The sequence below is a fragment of the Trachemys scripta genome, chromosome 4 (genome assembly GCF_013100865.1).
Source record: "Trachemys scripta elegans isolate TJP31775 chromosome 4, CAS_Tse_1.0, whole genome shotgun sequence".
Lineage (NCBI taxonomy): Eukaryota > Metazoa > Chordata > Testudines > Emydidae > Trachemys > Trachemys scripta.
In genome coordinates, this window is record NC_048301.1 from 71,136,304 (window position 1) to 71,156,230 (window position 19,927).

A 19,927-nucleotide genomic window follows, 5' to 3' on the forward strand; every position below is an offset into this window, starting at 1 on the left:
GTCCAGATAACACCAGGGGAACGTCACAGTAAGTTACAGGCAATGCCAGATAATCAGGGAGGTTGAAATGTGCAAGAGGGCTGAAGGTAACCTTCTCCATAATGGGATAAGAAGGTGAGTTAGTCCTTATGCCTGGAGAAAAATTAAACCGTAGCTGGGAAAATGACCACAGAGGCCTCAAGGAGACAGAAGATTGTTAGGTCTGTGTGCCGGATGTAATAGATATCCTGACTGCAACAGGTGCCTGGCTACCAGTCCTGTTAAATCCTGCATACTGTGGATTTCTCTTCACATTTCACCTTTCAACAAACAGCATCCTCAGACCTGGCTCTTTCTCTTCTTTAAAAGCAACATAAACATTTTACTGTACAAACCAAACTTTGACCTGCTGATGTTTGTGTTGTTTTCTTCCACAACTCACAACCCTAGAGAAGAAGCTGGAAGTGTACCAGAGTATCGCAGACCTGACAGTGAGGGCACGGGACCAGGCAGTCTTCAAGTGCGAAGTCTCCGATGAGAATGTGAAAGGAATCTGGTTGAAAAATGGGAAGGAGGTGATTCCAGATGAGAGGATAAAGATCTCTCATATTGGCAGGTGAGTCCTGCTTCAGAAAGCTTGGACAGGATTGGGTATGACACTAAAGTCCTCTCTGGATAGTGATGAGGAAATGAATATAAGCCAGCTAATGGGAGGCAGTAGGAACCTTCCTCAGCACAATGAACATGTAGCCATTCCTCTCTTCTGTGATCTGCCTGGGTTTGTGCACCACATGTACAATACTGGCATGTATGTAATTCTGCAGGTGTGCGTATAGTATGTTGGTCTATATCTGTACAATGGAGCATCAGCCCAGATTCTCAGCCTTTACTCTGCCTTTCATTTTTGGGGGGATTTAAATTGCCTAGAGACCACACTGATGGTCACTTTAAAATAGACATAATCAAACAGACTGATACATTAGATAAGGATAGACAGATATCAGTACCGAGAAGTAAATATCTTTGTGTTAATTTACTATAGTTTTTAATATATATAGTATATACTCATACACACACACATTTAGATGAGTAAAATTTTCTAAATTACCTAAATTACTTAGGCTCCCAAAGGATTGTTTTGATGTGCTGTCTGCTGAGTTTACAAGGAGAGGGATGGTGAACAAGCCTGTACTTTCTTTGACATAGTGTTGCTTGGGTTTACAATATCCTTGAGAGGAAACTCGTTCTGTTTGCCCTAGCATGTTGATTTGATACTGGGAAGGTTATTAATGGCTTGCCGTGTGCTGCAGCCTGAATGCACTCACTCTCTGTAGCAGTATACCTCCTGACTAAAATTAAGAGAGTCACATGCTTGTGTATATTTTTCAGAATCCATAAGCTAACTATTGATGATGTAACCCCAGAAGATGAGGCTGACTATTCTTTTGTCCCTGAAGGATTTGCTTACAACCTTTCTGCCAAACTCAGATTTTTGGGTGAGTGTTGTGGAATCTGGTTCCTAATATGTAACAGGAATACCACAGGCCTTCCAAAGGAGGAATTATCCATATATAAGGACTACAGGGAGCTGTGGGACCAAATCATTTAATTGATTACACCAGGAGGCTGTATGGAGATTTCCCTTCCTGATGTATGAACATGGCACATGTAACTTCTCTCTGTGATAGTGCATCATCATCATTATTTGTATTGTAAAGCTCACAGCAGATCCTTGCACCTGGAGGGAGCCTTGCACATAGATCCTTTACAGCAGTGGCTCTAAGCCTTTTCAGGCTACTGTACCCCTTTCAGGAGTCTGATTTGTCTTGCATACTCTCAAATTTTCACCTCACTTAAAAACTACTTGCTTACAAAATCAGACATAAAAATACAGCACACTATTACTGAAAAATAGTGTACTTTCTCATTTTTACCATATAATTATAAAATAAATCATTTGGAATATAAATATTGTACTTATATTTCAGTGTATAGTCTACAGAGCAGTATAAACCGGTCACTGTCTTTATGAAATTTTAGTTTGTACTGACTTCACTTGTGCTTTTTATGTAGCCTGTTGTAAAACTAGGCAAATATCTAGATGAGTTGATGTGCCCCATGGAAGACCTCTCCGTACTCCAAGGGGTACACGTACCCCTAGTTGAGAACCACTGCTGTATGGACAGGAGTTGGGGGTAGGGTAGTCTCCTCCTCCACTGCACTGTCCTTCCTTTCACCAGACCTCCAGAAAGGCCTCCCTGTGCATCCAGGGTCTCCACTGGGAGAGGGAGTGGAGTCTGGGCAGCCCATCAGATCTCACAGCGATTCCTTGCTGTATTATGTTTTTCGGTAGGGCTCAACTGAGGTATCCCATAAACCTGGGGATCCCATAAGTCCCATAAGACCCTGGCAGTGTGGCTTCAATAGAGCCCGGGGTGAGGAAGAACTGAAGCCAGTGTGGAGACACAGGGCCTCCAAGCAGATGGCTCTGGCCTTCAACAGACCTCACTAGGATCCATCAGGTTTGGAGCAAGCCCTGCAGCCTCTTCTGTGTGAGGGGGGATGCCACCTAAACACGGGTGTGGGGAGATATTCCCCCCCCCAATATTTCCACCCCCAGAGCGCCTTTCCGTGTGGGTTATGCTGGGAGGTTTTCTTCTTAATGTATGTGCAAAGTGCTACAGGTGGCATGTGACCAGGATTCATCACCAAATTTGGTCTACTGATGGGATCATTATCTTCCCTGGCTTGGGCCAAGTACTGATGGGGAGCACTGGGAGGTAATGACACAGCACAGTTAGATGACTTACACAAGTAAAGTTATTTGTGCAAAGTGTTTCCTGGGTTGAGAACTAAAGGACAAAACACAAAGAGGGAAAGGGATAGAAACAAACAAACAAAGTGATTAGGCTGAGGACTGGCACATGATATCTTCATTCCTTTTAATAGACATGTAAAATAGTTTCAAACTGCGTGTAGTCACTCTTAGTTTCTCTTGTTTCTCTTTCAACCAGTGCTTAGTTACAATCTCTATGTATTTTTAACCCTTGCACATACTATTGCTATTATTTTGTTTGTTTTTATCCTAAACATTTTCCAAACTTTTTTAAAAAGTTGCTTCTTTTCTATTTTTATTTTTCTACATTGTTTATTTGTCATTTTATATGGGCCTGATCCTGCAAACACAGACTATAGCTTTGATCCTGCAAAAACTTATTCATCGGGTTACATTTACTTATGCACGTAGTCCCACAGACTTCATGGGTCTATGCACGAGTAAAGTTAAGTATGTGTGTGTTTGCAGGATTGCAAATCACTGTCAATAGGATTACACGTGGGAGCAAAGTTATTCACTTGCAAAAGCCTTTGCAAGACCCAGCCCTATTCTATTTTTTGTGTTATTTTCTTCTTGTTTTACCAAGCCAGTTTCCAAAATATATATTCACCCATTGATTTACATACACTGAGGGATTATTTATTATATTATTTGTTTTAAAATTATTTTTGGTCTGATGATTACACGAAACTTAGCTATTGTCAGATCCGTTTTTTTTTTCCCTTTACAGAGATCAAGATTGATTTTGTGCCAAGACAAGGTAAAAACAATGTTCATTATTGGATCATGTGAGTAACATCTGAACAAGTCATCTTGCATGCTTTTCAGTAGCAGAACCTCTTCAATTTTTAATATAACATCTGAGAAATGCCTCCCTTTTCCTGCAAAACATTCAAACCATGGTGAAAAATAGTTGATTTTTCTCCACTTTTGCTACAGAACCCCCCAAAATCCATCTGGACTTCATGGGTCAAGCAGCCCCTGACACTATTGTTGTGGTGGCTGGGAACAAACTTAGATTGGACGTTCCCATATCAGGAGATCCAATACCCACTGTCATCTGGCAGAAAGTAAACAAGGTAATGTGTAGTCTGACAATGTGGCTAAGGCAAAGAGGTCATACCAAGGAATTTCTTCTCTTTTAAACATATGATTTGAATTTCCAATTCTTGCCTAAAAAACTTTTCCATATCCCCCCAAATGTAGATGTTTCTAAACAAAGAAATTTCTAAAACAGCAGCAAAGCAGCACCTGGTGATTTAGTTGATTTTGCTGTAGTCTTCTTGAACGGTGTTCTTTTTCTGAAGTGTTTATTTTCAGCGCGGGGAAAACAAAAGGAAGGAAGTGGATGTGTATGGTAGCCTTTTTGCCCTTCTTTCTCTACTGCACATCAGCATAGTATCTGCATGCCTATGGAGAGGGCTGCCACCACTAGATTACTGTCTTCTCACGTCACAGGAAACAAGTAAGCCATGGTCATCAGCCCTCCCCACCACCTGTGCCTCACAGAAGGAAATGTTCTACCGTCTCTCCTTTCCCATCCCAAGTTCTTTTGGTCAGTTTGTGAACAAATGGTACTTTCAACATCCTACTGAATGTCTTAGAAGCAGTAGACTCATCTACACCAGCAGCCAGTTCTGTTGGGCATTCTGCCAATTTAGACCTTGTGAATTTAAAGGATAACTCCTATTTTACCTGGTTGTTGGAGCAATTGCAGGAGGCCAAAATAGAGAAGTATAAAGTAATAGTGCAGACAATGGTACTTACTTCTTTTATGGTATTTGCTGAACCTTTTGACTTTTCAATCTCTCTTCTTTAAGAGTGAAATGCTACTTCTTACAGCCAGATAAATGTTCTTTTTTTTGTTGATAGCAAAAGGCTGACCTCTTGTGGCAGTCATGAATGCAGTAAACTCTAATTCCCAGCACCCACTCCTAAACAAATCATAATGTTTTCCTTTGCAACCCAGAATTAGGAAATTTCCTTCAGTGACAAGATGGAGAGGGAATTCAATCTTCTGAAATATTATCTTCTGATCATCAGTCCACAAAAAAGTCCAGAAAACAGTTCCTAGAAGAACTTTGCCTCTAAAAACATATGCAGACTTCATTATTATTTAAAATTAAAATTATTAATATTATCCCATAAAGGAAGCTAAGACCCAAACCAGTCTTACCCCTTCTCCCAGCTCCAGAATGGGCAGAGAAGAGGTCCCATTTCTTCCCCAGGAACAGTAGAGCCCATGCAGCCCTCCCCTCCCCCTCAAGCCAAATGAGTTTGTGGAAGAAAATCTTCTGGGAGGGATTACCCAAAAAGTTTGTTTACTTTTTGCAAGAACAGAGTAATGCAGCTGCAGCAGGGAACTTTGGTTGAGATATAAGACATGAGTAGATAAGTAAGGAAGACCGTGAAGGACCATGAGGACAAGAAACTGAATTTGATGCAAAGGAAGCATGGGGACTAGTGGAGGAATTTAATAAGGGCAGTAGCATAACTTCAGATTATCTAGTTTGGCTGGTGTTAAAGGGATGAATTTATTCCTTTCCATAAAAGATGTTCATAAGCCCAATACCCCACTGATACAGAAAGAACATTCTCTATTTTGCACAAATACATAAGCCCACTAACCTACTACTTTCATAGGACAGTGACTGAATCACTTCTATCTGTGGCATCTGATGCAGGGATCTCATAAATCTTTGTTTATAAGGCTATGAAACTGATCTTGTTGATGCTTCCTTTAATTCTATCTCACTCTGGGAATGCATTGATGATTCTGGGTTTTTTTTTTATCAGTTAATTTCCTTCTCATTTTTGTTCATTTATTCTGATCTTCATTTTTGTCACATCTCCCATGCCAAGCAGCCAACATACCCTGCGTAGATCCTTCTCCTCTGTGTCTCAGACCCAGCTTGACCAACTCTGCTCAATGAGCTCTTTCTGACTCTTCATACAATCACAGAAGGGTAGGACTGGAAGGGACCTCAATAGGTCATCTAGTCCAATCCCCTGCAGTCAAGGCAGGACTACGTAATAACTTGACCATTCCTGGCAAGTGTTTGTCTCACCTGTTCTTAAAAACCTCCAATGATGGAGATTCCACAACCTCCCTGGGCAATTTGTTCTAGTGCTTAACTTCCCTGACAGTTAGAAAGTTTTTCCTAATGTCCAACCTAAACTGCCCTTGCTGCAATTAAAGCCCATTGCTTCTTGTCCTATCCTCAGAGGTTAACAAGAACATATTTTCAACCTTCTCCTTGTAACAACCTTTTAATGTATTTGAAAACTGTTATCCTGTCCCACCTCAGTCTTCTCTTCTCCAGCCTAAACAAACCCAGTTTTTTCAATCGTTCTTCACAGTCATGTTTTCTAAACTTCTAATAATTTTTGTTGGTCTCTTTTGGATTTTCTCCAGTTTGTCATCATCTTTCCTGAAATGTGGCACCCAGAATTGGACACAATTCTCCAGCTGAGGCCTAATCAGCGTGGAGTAGAGTGGAAGAATTACTTCTCGTGTTTAGCTTACAACACTCCCTGCTAATACATCCCAGAATGATGTTTGTTTTTTTGCAACATTGTTATACTGTTGACTCATATTTAGCTTGTGATCCACTATCAGCTGCAGATCCCTTGCCACAGTACTCCTTCCTAGGCAGTCATTTCCCATTTTGTATTTGTGCAATAGAATGTTCCTTGCTAAGGGGAGTACTTTGCATTTGTCCTTATTCAATTTCATCCTATTTACTTCAGACCATTTCTCTAGTTTGTCCAGATAATTTTGAATTTTAATCCTATTCTCCAAAACACTTGCAATCCCTTCCAGTATTGGTATTGTCTACAAACTTTATAAGTGTATGCTATAGCCATTATCTAAATCATTTATGAAGATATTGAGCAGAACTGGACCCAGGACCTATCTCTGAGAGACCCTGCTCAATATGCTCTTCCAGCTTGACCGTGAACTACTGATAAACTACTCTTTGGGAACAGTTTTCCAACCAGTTATGCACCCATCTTATAGTAGGTCCATCTAGGTTGCATTTCCCTAGTTTGCTTATGAGAAGGTCATGCGAGACAGTATCAAAAGCTTTACTACAGTCAAGATATACCACATCTACTGCTTTCCCTGTATCCACAAGGCTTGTTACCTGTTAAATTAGGTTGGTTTGACATTATTTGTTCTTGACAAATCCATGTTGACTGTTACTTATCACCTTATTATCTTCTAGGTGTTTGCAAATAGATTGCTTGATTATTTGCTCCATTATCTTTCATGTATTTCTTTGCTCATCTAGAACAGCTGCAATGTGCTAAGCAATGCTGAGTCCATGGATTCCCCAGACTCCAGCAGTGATTTAAGAAATGAGAGCAAGGTAAGTTCCTTACTATTTATACAAACCCATAAATATATCTGGTGTATTTACAGACAAATGGTCCTGCCTAGAGGAGCTTAACATTTAGAGTATATAGGAACATAGTCATTAACATAATGGATCAGACCACCGTCCATCTAGGACGGTGTTCTGCCTCACAGTGGCAATTATCAGATGCTTCAGAGGGAGGCACAAGAAACCCCTTAGTGGACACTTATGGAATAACCTGTCTATAGGGCAAGTTTCTTCCTAACCACCATTGTTTAGTGATGGACTTTTGCCCTGAAGCATGAGGGTTTACAACACTTCTAAATATTCTTTTAAAATTCTGTTTTACGTAACTCTGGATACCTAACCCTTTTTTGAGTCTTACTAAAGATATCTAGGGGAAGAGATTAGTTGGATGCAAAGAGAGATGACAACAGGTAAAGTGATGGGAATGTGAAGGACGCACTACAAGATCATGGAGGTTACCTCTTTTCACATTAAGTCCCTTTTATCCTGCATTAATTTTTGTTAAATTGGTGTATGTGTGGTAGTCAGTCAGAAGAATTATTTTGCTATTTGTATTACATTAGAACTCAGAGACCTGGGTCAAGATTGGGACCCCATTGTTCTAGGTGCTATACATACACATAGGTCTCGGACAGTCCACGTCCGAAGGGGCATAGAGTCTAAAAATACAAGGATGTGACACAGGAAAAAAGAAAAGGATACAACAAAGTGGTGATGTTATGCTTAGACATGTTAGCGCTGATTTCCCCCGTTTCCCCTAAGCCAAGAAAAGAGAAACACAAAATGGGAGAACAGGCAAATGGTCAAAGTATTTTTAATTAACTGATGGGGAGAGGGGGATGATGTAGGCATCCAAGAGCCCTGAGGATGAGGAGGTGGCAGTAACAAAAATGTAAGATGAGGGCTCTGACAAGGGTTTTAGTATTGTGGATAAAAACAAAAGGTCAAAAGTTCAGATCTTAGAAATGTCAAGGAGGAAGAAGCAACAAGATTTGGACACAGACAAAACGTGTGGGCCAAGGGAGAGACAGGAGCAGAGGAAAATTCCCAAGTCACAAGTTTGAGAAATGCAATAGGGTCTTTTTAACTACCAATGGTGCTTACAGAGCTTTAAAAACCAATTTCTCCCCAAAGGAGAATGTTCCGAGCTGTTAATGGCCTCCCACTGATGTCCTATTGTTCCTATACAACAGAACCTTAAAATAGAATAAAACTTCATTGATAGCTTTTCAGTGATACTGGTAATGGTCGGTGTCAGAAAGACTTACATGTTGGTGCAGGCTCAGCGTGTTTATGCAAATCCCTGTTCCCTTCATTCAGACACAGCATTAGGCTCTCCTGTTTCCATCCTAGATACAAATGACTTCACTTGCTGTTTTCAATGCCCACAGCTTCTCTCTGAAACTGAAGGTAGAGTTCGTGTAGAGATGCATGAAGACCACTGTATCTTCATCATTGAAGGAGCAGAGAAGCCAGATGAGGGGGTTTATAGAGTTACAGTAAAGAACCCAGCAGGAGAAGATAAGGCTGATATCACAGTAAAGGTTATTGGTAAGTGACGGACAGGAATAACCAGTCTTTGAAAAACTCCTGAATTCAGTGGGACGGACCTACCCTCATTTCTGTAAACCTGAGAACAGCTCTGACTGTTCAAAGAGGTGAAAAATGACCATATGAGAGGAATAAGTTTCATAAAACTTGACAGAAATGTTTAGCTTCCCTTGTATTCCCCATCTGGGAGGAGAAAGAATCATTCCTAAATCTTAAAAATTAGGTTATATGAATATCCTTCTCTTCCATTTCCCTACATTTTTGAACGTCAGTGATCCAGTCTCTTCTCTCAGTGGGGTTGATATGTATATAGAATGAAATCACTTTTTGCCATTTTGTTGTGTGAGTTTTCTAACAGAAACGACTTTATTATATGTATGGTAAACAGTTAATGGAATAAAGGGATATGTACATATGGTATAAGATATTAAAAAGGACTGGAATTATTTAGCCTACAAAGGAGAAGAGCTAGAGGGGAGTTTGACTGAAGTACTCTAGCTTATGATGGGTGTTGTGAAAATCAATCAGCTCCTTCTTTATATCCTGGCCTGCATTATCAGAACAAGGGCAAACTGAACAAATTTAGAAGTGATAAAAGGAAATGTTTTTTGCATGCTGAATTATAAACCTTTGTAGTTCATTGCTGTATGAGGTCATCAGGACAAATACTAAGATAGGATTTACAAAAGGTATAGGTTCTTTATATTATTAATTTCTGTTCTTAAATAAGGTAGAACAACGTACATGCAGCCATTGTATTACACATATTAACTAACCTCACTTCCCAATCATGCCTGGCATCCCCTGGCTCTCTCTCCACGATATGAGCATTTCTTGGAGAGCACAAGAAGTTTGGTTTGAAGCTGACTAGTGTCTACATCAGTGCCTAGTCCAATCTGATTTTGAAGACCCTAGATGTAATCTGGGCAAGGCCACCATTTTCTGCACACAGCAGGCTCTGAATGAGGATAATTCAGCAATCCTTGTGAAATGCAAGGACCTTGCAGATGTCTTTGATAAAAATAATACTGATGCTCTGCCCCCGCATAGGTCCTATGACTGCCCCATAGACCTCCAGCTAGGGGCCAAAATCTCCTTTGTGCAAAATTTATCGAATCAGAACCTGAACTCAGGTTCCTATGGGAGTATCTCGATGAAAATCTGGCAAAGAATTTTATCCATCTGTCTGTGTCCCCCACTGCGGCCCCAATCCTGTTTTGTCAAAAAATGGATGGCACCAGCACCTCTGCATATACTATCGAACACTGAACAATATAACCATCAAAAATAAATATCCCTTGTCATTGATCAACAAAGAAATAGAAAGGGTCAGCTCAGCAAAAATTTCCACTAAAGCACCTATCACATGGTCTACATCTGAGAGGGTAATGAATGGAAAACAGACTTTCGTATTTGGTATGGGCTTTTTGAGTACTTCATGATGCCTTTTGGTCTCTGTAACATCTCTGCCATGTTACAGCATTTGATTAATGATATCTTCAGGGAGGTTCTGAACCAGTTTATCATAATCTATCTAGATGACATTCTTATTTTTTCAGAAAATCAAACCTTGTATCACCAGCATGTCCGGTTGGTACTTGAATATCTTTGAGCAAATGGCCTATATAGGAAGCCTGGGAAATATGAATTTGATCGCACTGCTGTGGACTTCTTGGGTTATACCATCTCTCCCAGTGGAATAAGTATGGATCCCAAAAAGGTTTCTGCAATTTTGACTTGGGCAACTGCCAAGAGCATTTGTGATATCCGATGCTTTCTAGGATTTGCCAGCTTCTAATTCATCCAAGGGCTCTCAAAAGCGGTGTTCCCAATTACCCAGCTGCTACAGAAGAACTCTGCTTTCAGCTGGACACCAGAAGCCCAACTGGCTTTTGATTGGCTGAAGAAAGCATTTACTTCTGCCCCTAGAATCATAGAATAGAATCATAGAATATCAGAGTTGGAAGGGACCTCAAGAGGTCATCTAGTCCAACCCCCTGCTCAAAGCAGGACCAATTCCCAGCTAAATCATCCCAGCCAGGGCTTTGTCAAGCCGGGCCTTAAAAACCTCCAAGGAAGGAGACTCCACCACCTCCCTAGGTAACGCATTCCAGTGTTTCACCACCCTCCTAGTGAAATAGTTTTTCCTGATATCCAACCTGGACCTCCCCCACTGCAACTTGAGACCCCTGTGTTAGTATACCAAGATGCAGCTAAACCTTTTTGTTGTTGAAACAGATGTTTCCAATTATACAATCAGGGTAGTATTATCTCAATGATGTGGTCCTCAAATGACCTCCACGCTTGTGCCTTTTATTCTAGGAAATAGACACCTGAGGAACAAAATTACCAAATGTACAATAAGGAATTACTGGCCATCAAGGCTGCATTTCAGGAGTGGCATCACCATCTAGAAGGTGCGCGCTTTCCAGTCAATGTGTTCACAGATCATAAAACATCTCTGAATGCCACAGCCCACAACCAATGTCAAATATGCTGGTCCCTCTTCCTTACTAGATTTAACTTTACCCTGATCTACTGGCTCAGAACCCGAAATGGTGAACTCAGTGCATTATCCTGCAAGGGGGAGTACCTAGATAAAGGGGATAACGCTCTCGAAATATATTGAAAGCCCTGCCATTTTGTGAATGTGCTTCAACATTGATCTTTTGCCCTTGTAAAGTCCTCACTGGTCAGTGATCTGCTTTCAGTGAAATAGATGTCAGCCAATTCTGACCCAAACTTCTCAGTCAGTCAAAAACAAGTTAGTCTGGTTCAAGGATTGCCTGGATCACCCCATCTAGCTGTACTCTGGCTATGCCACAATTCCCAGCTGGCAGGCCACTTTAGGTACTGGAAGACAAAGAAGCTGATTTCTCACAATTTTTGGTGGCCAAAACTATTCTCCTCCATCAAAGCTTCCTGTGAGACATGCAGCTGGATGAAGATCCCCCTACCAAGCCGCTGGGTGTCCTGATCCCACTTCCACCCCTATCTCAACCTGGGGCCTCAATATCATAGAATCAAAGAAGATTAGCGTTGGAAGAGACCTCAGAAGTCATCTAGTCCAACACCCTGCTCAAAGCAGGACCAATACCAACTAAATCATCCTAGCCAGGGCTTTGTCAAGCCGGGCCTTAAAAACCTCTAAGAATGGAGATTCCACCACCTCCCTACGTAACCTATTCCAATGCTTTACCACCCTCCCAATGAAATAGTTTTTCCTAATATCCAATCTAGGCCTTCCCCACTGCAACTTGAGACCATTCCTCCTTGTTCTGTCATCTGCCACCACTGAGAACTGACTAGCTTCATCCTCTTTGGAACCCCCCTTCATGTAGTTGAAGGCTGCTATCAAATTCCCCCTCACACTTCTCTCTTATGCAGACAAAATAAGCCCAGTTCCCTCAGCCTCTCCTTATAAAGCATGTGCCCCAACCCCCTAATCATTTTCATTGCCCTCCGCTGAACTCTCTCCAATTTGTTCACATCCTTTCTGTAATGGGGGGCCAAAAACTGGATGCATTACTCCAGATGTGGCCTCATCAGTGCCAAATAGAGGGGAATAATCACTTCCCTCGATCTGCTGGCAATGCTCCTTCTAATGAAGCCCTTCTTGGCAACAAGGGCACAGTGCTGACTCATATCCAGCTTCTCGTCCACTGTAATCCCCAGGTCCTTTTCTGCAGACCTGCCGTTTAGCCAGTCAGTCCCCAGCCTGTAGCAGTGCATGGGATTCTTCCATCCTAAGTGCAGGACTCTGCACTTGTCCTTATCGAACCTCATCAGATTTCTTTTGGCCCAGTCCTCCAATTTGTCTAGGTTACTCTGGACCCTAGTCCTACCCCCTCCAGCGTATCTACCTCTTCCCACAACTTAGTGTCATCCGCAAACTTGCTGAGGGTGCAATCCATCCCATCATCCAGATCATTAATGAAGATGTTGAACAAAACCGGCCCCAGGACCAACTCCTGGGGCACTCCACTTGATATCGGTTGCCAACTAGACATTGAGTCGTTGATCACTACTTGCTGAGCCCGATGATCTAGCCAGCTTTTTATCCACCTTATAGTCCGTTCATCCAATCCAAACTTCTTTGACTTGCTGGCAAGAATACTATGGGAGACTGTATCAAAAGCTTTGCTTAAGTCAAGATATATCACCTCTGTTCAACGCTTTCCCCATATCCACAGAGCCAGTTATCTCATCATAGAAGGCATTCAGATTGGTCAGGCATGACTTGCCCTTGGTGAATCCATGTTGACTGTTCCTGTTCAACGTCCTCTCCTCCAAGTGCTTTAAAAATGGATTCCTTGAGGACCTGTGCCATGATTTTTCCAGGGACTGAGGTGAGGCTGACCGGTTTGTAGTTTCCCAGATTCTCCTTCTTCCTTTTTTTAAAGATGGGCACTACATTTGCCTTTTTCCAATCGTCCGGAACCTCCCCTGATTGCCACGATTTTTCAAAGATCATGGCCAATGGCTCTGCAATCACATCAACCAACTCCCGCAGCACCCTCGGATTCATTGCATGCGGCCCCATGGACTTGTGCCTGTCCAACTTTTCTAAATAGTCCTTAACCTGTTCTTTCACCACTGAGGGCTGCTCACCTCCTCCCCATACTGTGCTGCCCACTGCAGCAGTCTGGGAGCTGACCTTGTCTGTGAAGACTGAGGCAAAAAAAGCATTGTGTACTTCAGCTTTTTCCACATCATCTGTCACTAGGTTGCCTCCCCCATTCAGTAAGGGTCCCACACTTTCCCTGACCCTCCTCTTGTTGCTAACATACCTGTAGAATACTTCTTGTTACCCTTCACATCCCTTGCTAGTTGCAATTCTAATTATACTTTGGCCTTCCTCATTACACCCCTGCATGCTCAAGCAATATTTTTATACTCCTCCCTAGTCATCTGTCCAAGTTTCCACTTCTTGTAAGCCTCCTTTTTGTGTTTAAGCTCACCGAAGATTTCTCTGTTAAGCCAAGGTGGTTGCCTGCCATATTTGCTATTCTCTCTGCACATCGCCCTCACTAAGCCTTCTTTAAAATACAGCCAGCTCTCCTGGACTCCTTTCCCCCTCATATTAGCCTCTCAGGGGATCCTGCCCATCAGTTCCCTGTGGGAGTCAAAGTCTGCTTTTCTGAAGTTCAGAGTCTGTATTCTGCTGCTTTTCTTTCTTCCTTTTGTCAGGATCCTGAACTCGACCATCTAGTTGGATCCTCCAGCACTTGCACCAGGAAGTTGTCCCCAACACTCCAAAAACTTCCTTGATTGTCTGTGCACTGCTGTATTGCTCTCCCAGCAGATGTCAGGGTGATTGAAGTCCCCCCTGAGAACCAGGGTCTGTGATCTGGAAACTTCTGTTAGTTGTCCAACGAAAGCCTCGTCTACCTCATCCTTCTGGTTTGGTGGTCTGTAGCTGATACCCACCACGACATCACCCTCATTGCTCTCACCTCTAAACTTAACACAAAAACTCTTAACAGGCTTCTCTCCAGTTTCATACTGGAGCTCTGAGCAATCATATTGCTCCCTTACATACAGTGCAACTCCTCCACCTTTTCTCCCCTGCCTGTCCTTCCTGAACAGTGTATACCCATCCATGACAGTGCTCCAGTCATGTGAGTTACCCCACCAAGTCTCTGTTATTGCAATCATATCACAGTTCCTTGACTGTGCCAGGACTTCCAATTCTTCCTGTTTGTTTCCCAGGCTTCTTGCGTTCGTGTACAGGCACCTACGAGAACTAGACTATTGCCCTACTTTCTCAATATGAATCAGGAGGCTTCCCCTGTTGCACCCTCCTCCTTGTGTTTCCTCCTGGTATCCCACTTCCCCACTTACCTCAGGGCTTAGGTCACCATCCTCCAGCAAACCTAGTTTAAAGCCCTCCTCACTAGATTAGCAAGCGTGCCTGCGAAGATGCTCTTCCCTCTCTTCATTAGCTGGATACCATCTCTTCCTAGCAATCCTTCTTCCAGAAACAACATCCCATGGTTGAAGAATCCAAAGCCTTCTCTCTGACACCACCTGCGCAATCACGCATTTACCTCCACAATTCGATGGTCCCTACCTGGGCCTTTTCCTTCAACAGGGAGGATGGACGAGAACATGACTTGCGTCTCAAACTCCTTTACTCTTCTTCCCAGAGCCACGTAGTCTGCAGTGACCTGCTCAAGGTCATTCTTGGCAGTATCATTGGTGCCCACGTGGAGAAGTAAGAAGGGGTAGCGGTTAAATCAATAAATAGATTTAATCACTGACTGCCCCACTGCTCAGGGCTGCACAGCTACACTGATCGTCGTCAACCTCCACACCAAAATGGTGCACTTTTTGCCTTCTCAGAAGATCCCCACTGCACAAGCAATGGCTCACTTATTTTTCAACCACATCTTCAAGCTCCATGGGTTACCAACTGACATTACACCGAACTGTGGGCCACAATTTGTCTCCCATTTTTGGAGAGAATTGTTCAAACTCCTGGAAGTCACTCTACACATTTCCTCTGCCTACCACCCCCACATGGATGGACAAACAGAACGGATAAGCCAAATTCTAGAAAATGTCTTCACTGATTCATCAACATGACTGGGTCAGGCTCTTGCTTTTTGCCGAGTTTGCTTACAATAACTCTGATCACAAATCAACCTGCCAAAGTCCCTTCTATTTCAATTATTGCTTCCAGCCCTGATTGCATCCATCTGTACTGCCAGCCTCCCATGACCCTGTGGCCTCCAATTTGGCTGAACATCTCCACTGCATTCAAAAGGAATTAAAATCACACAAACTCAGCCAAAGGACTACAAACAATACACTGACATTCATCAACAGGATATGGCTCTCATCTCAGCACTTTGACACCTCCCAACCCTCAAGGAAAGTAAACTACTGTTATCTTGGCTCATTCCAGATCATTCAACAGATTAACCTAGTGACCTTTAAGCTCCAGCTACCGCGTACCATGAAGACATCCAGTATTCCATGTTTTCTTGTTAAAAATATGTGGATAACTTCTTTCCTAGATACACACAACCACCTCCACTCCAAATCTCGATTCAGGAACAGGAAGAATATGAGGTGAGACAGAACCTAGCCTCTATACTCCTAAGGACTGGAAGGGAATAGCCTAGATGATCGTTCATGGGAACCAGCCTGTAACATACATGCACCCAATGTGCTTCATGAATTCTATCAATTGCACCCAGACAAGTTGGGTCCAAAGGCATTAGGGAGGTGCCCTTGGGAGGTAGGGGGACACACAGTAATTGAAGATGGTGAGTCACTCTTGTATTGGGCAGGTATATAAACCCCACAGGAGGAACAGTAGTTCAGTCAGCTCAACATCACTCCAGGACTTAGAACTCTCTCCTGCTTGACGATGGTAACCTACTCCCCAAGCCTTAGCCTCTCCAGCCTTGCTCTTGCTTCAGCCCTGTTCCTAGTCCTGCTCTTGCTCGCATCCTGTTCCAGCCTTGCTCTCACTCCAGCCTTGCTTCCACTCTGCTTTGGACTCCTCATTCCAGCTCCTACCCTGGCTCTGACCACTAGGCTTAACAGCTCCAGCAACTAGGCCTGATCATCCCCATCATGGTGTCCGACATAGAAGACCCAAGAAATGGGAGCCATGTCAGATTAACTCATTTCCTAACAGGTGGAATTTAGGCACAATACTCCTGGGGGAATTCTGTGCCAAAAAACTAAAAATTCTACGCACAATATTTTAAAATTCTGCAAAATTCGGCATATTTTATTTGTCAAAATAACACAATATAATCACACCAGCTACAATTATTTTGTTAATTTTATTTCAAAATACGTTTGTCAGCAAGTATGTCTGTAATAATAGAGACAACAAAAAAGATTCAGGAAATGTTTTTTGACAAACAGATTCCTTACTGGGCATATTAATACAGAACTTGGAGTAATAATTCATTTAAACTACAATACAGAAATGCATTTTCTGAATCCCCCAGAAGCAGTGCAAAGGCTTGCGGGAGTCAGAGGTAATGGAGGAGTTGAGGGAGAGGGAAGTAATTGCTGGGAAGGAGGCTGGGAGTGAACCTGGAGGGCTGTTGGGTGTGGGTGGAAGAAGTATGGAATGGCGTTTTTTTGCAGGGGAGAGATTGTTAGAGAGTTGGGGAGCCTCCTCCATGCAGACTCTGGCTGACCCACAGCCTCTCCAATACAGTCAGGCACATCTGCCCCTGTCCCCATGTGTCACTGCACCACCCTTCCCCCTCATCGCCATGTGTCCCTGCATCCCCACGCAGCCATCCCCCCTCCTCCCAACATGGCCCTGCACCCCCACTCCCATTCAGACCCTGCCCTAGTCTGTCCTCCCCACTAGCCCTTTTCAACCCAGTCTATGTGACCCCCCAGTAGCCCCATGTTCCCTGCTCTGTCTGTCCCCTTCCATATCCCATGCCTTCTCACCTGTCCCCATGGGCAGGGCTCTGTGAGGAACCCAGCCTCTCTTCCTCCCTATCAGCTGCAGACTGCTATGGCTGGTGAGCCTGCTTCCCTTTGTTTTGGCACCACAGCATCCCCTGGTGGGTGAACAGTGTAACTGCAGCACCTCTCCAGCAGAGAAAAAAAAATTTGTGGGGGACAGAAATTCTGTGCATGTGCAGTGTTGCAGAATTCCCCCAGGAGTAGCAAGAGGCAGCCTCTCTCTGCAACAGCTCCCTCTGCCTGACAATTATGGAACAACAATGATGTGTCTCAGGAATGCACCTATTCTGCAGGCCAGAGGAAACATGTTATGACTGCAGCTGTCAAAACCTTGGTGGGTTGTGGGCAGATTATATAGACTGCTATCCAGCTAAAATTTTGTATTTCACAAAGATGTATCTATGTATGTATAGATTAAGAAATATGAATAATCAAACATAATTTAAAGTAAAAGCAATCTAACCTAGAAGCATCAAAGAGCAGGGCTCAGTCTGGACTGAGGTAATGACTTATACTGTGTCTGGTGCTTAGATGCTACAGATCTAGGTCTGCACATTAGAAATACCACAGACAGTGTCTTCAAAATGAAAGAGGAGGGATCTCTCAATAGGTTTGATTTGGTTGTGCAGATATCCTTTAGATATATAATGTGGAAAAATGCTAAACAAAAATATAAACAATAACATAGCTGATGGCAAGGGTAACAATTTTGAGACTCCCTCTCTCATACAATCTTTAGATGTTCCTGATCCTCCAGAGGCTCCCAAGATCATCGATGTTGGAGAGGATTACTGCACAGTACAGTGGCAACCCCCTAAATATGATGGAGGACAACCAATACTGGGTAAGCGTTGCTAAAAAGACAGAGTCCTCAGCAGACTCATCTATACCAGTTACTGGCCCTTTAAAATGAGACCTGGGGACCTTTATCAGCCTGTTCATACAGAAATCAGAGATGCTGACTCTTAAAACTGAGAGATGCACACTACTCATTCTCAAGCTATCGGAATCCTGGCCCTTTAATCTTAGGGGCAGAGTGCCCCGTATCTGCCCCATCTAAATCAGGGACACATTTCACTGACAGAGGTAAGTCTGTGTTTGGACAAAGGCGCAAATGGGAATGTCTAGTGTCAAGGCAGAAGGAAAATAAAGTTAGACATTCCCATTCCAGACTCTGAAACTTTGCTGAAGTCTATAGGGTCTGGACTTGCTTGAGTTTTCTTGTTTCAATACAGTCCAACCTTTATGAAGCCTTATGAGAAGCACTGGAGCTATGGATGATCTACTATATTCCTCCCTTTTAACTCCTCGTACTATATTCTAGGAGAGAAGAGTTTGTATTAGAGCTTCGTTTTTCCCCAAAAGAAAAGAGTAACTTCTATAGGAGTCACTTGTACCCTGTGCAGGAATAATAGTACCTGCGAAGTGTCCACTCCAGCCACCAAGGAGTTAATAGCTTAAACTATTAGATGTGAAGAAATAAACCAGTGGTTGCCATGTTGCTGTTTTCAAAAGCTCACAAAATAGTTTGAAAAGATCACGCCAATGGTTCAGTTATGTGGAGCTCTTTTGGGTTGGGTCGGGTCACTTAAGTATTGTTTTCAATCCCTAATGAAAGTTTTAGCTAATATCATGTCAAGGATTTTGCTATCAGCAGAACTAGAACAAAAACTGCAAATACTATGTTTAGTGATAGTTAAGGTTGCAGCAGAATTCACTCCTTTCACTGAAACCCTTAAAAGTATGAAAATAAGAAGTTAAGGGGAAAGACTTGTGCATTCCCTTCCATCTTCATATTGCCCATAACATTATCTTTGATGCATTCCAACACTCCATAAGGCTTTCATGTCCATCTCCAATAGATAACAAAAAGCAATACAACTTCATTAAACTTACACTCTCTAGCACAAAACCTTAAGTGACCTCATATGCTTTTATATCAATAGATCAGCAGTTTGATTGTCATGCTTTCCATGTGTTTGGAAAGTTATTCTGCCTTAACACTGTTGAGGTCACTAATACTACTATCACTGTAGTTTTTGTTTACTAATTTCCTAGGTTTTTTATAATTTTGATGTACAACAGTGGATAGCTTCCTACAGTCAGGGAGAAATGGAGCAGAATGTGCCTGGGAATCAGAGGGAGAAACTGTGTTGCTGAAGCTGCTCCTGCCTACGCTGATCCTCCTAAAGAGTGTGAGAGACTGTGGTGTACATCAGAAAATTATTTGTTTTATCCCCATATAGAATATGGGCATAAATATTCTATCCTCATTTAATATTCTATCCTCATTTAAAAGTTACTGAAAGTAAGTACACCTTGAGAAACGCTCCATGTTTAGAACTGATTACATAATCTATCAGCTGAAAGCCTGCCCTGAGGTGACAAGGGGAAGCGCAGCCTGCTCTGCTCTGACAGTGGGAGCCGCAGCCTCATGGGATGCTTTAGGGCCCTTCACTAGTCCCATGCAGGGCTCTCTTAGCAACTCCGAAACGTCAGACATCTGTTGCATGTTTTTTCCCCCCAAGAACTTAAAAACATTATCAGCAAGAAACAGCTTATATGAGAAATGGATCGTTTTGTGACAAAGGGAGAAAAGCGTACAACACAAGCCAAAGCGAGGGCATAAGTGGAAGTTCCAGCAAAATGCAGAAGACAAAAATATGATAATGCTTATTTCAAACTGGGCTTTACATGGAGCTGGTCCAGCGATGCACCAAGG

General features: G+C 42.7%; 1 protein-coding gene across 10 annotated transcripts in view; it reads left to right on the plus strand.

Moving 5' to 3' along the window:
- MYBPC3 (myosin binding protein C3) overlaps positions 1-19,927 on the plus strand; it is a 120,153-nt gene that overhangs the window by 54,837 nt on the left and 45,389 nt on the right. For all 10 annotated transcript variants that reach the window (XM_034769449.1, XM_034769448.1, XM_034769442.1 and 7 more), the window contains 7 exons: positions 430-595; positions 1,369-1,475; positions 3,546-3,575; positions 3,755-3,894; positions 7,111-7,188; positions 8,595-8,754; positions 17,945-18,049. In XM_034769449.1, the coding sequence (XP_034625340.1) occupies positions 430-595; positions 1,369-1,475; positions 3,546-3,575; positions 3,755-3,894; positions 7,111-7,188; positions 8,595-8,754; positions 17,945-18,049 (786 nt within the window). The remainder of the gene's footprint in view (positions 1-429; positions 596-1,368; positions 1,476-3,545; positions 3,576-3,754; positions 3,895-7,110; positions 7,189-8,594; positions 8,755-17,944; positions 18,050-19,927) is intronic.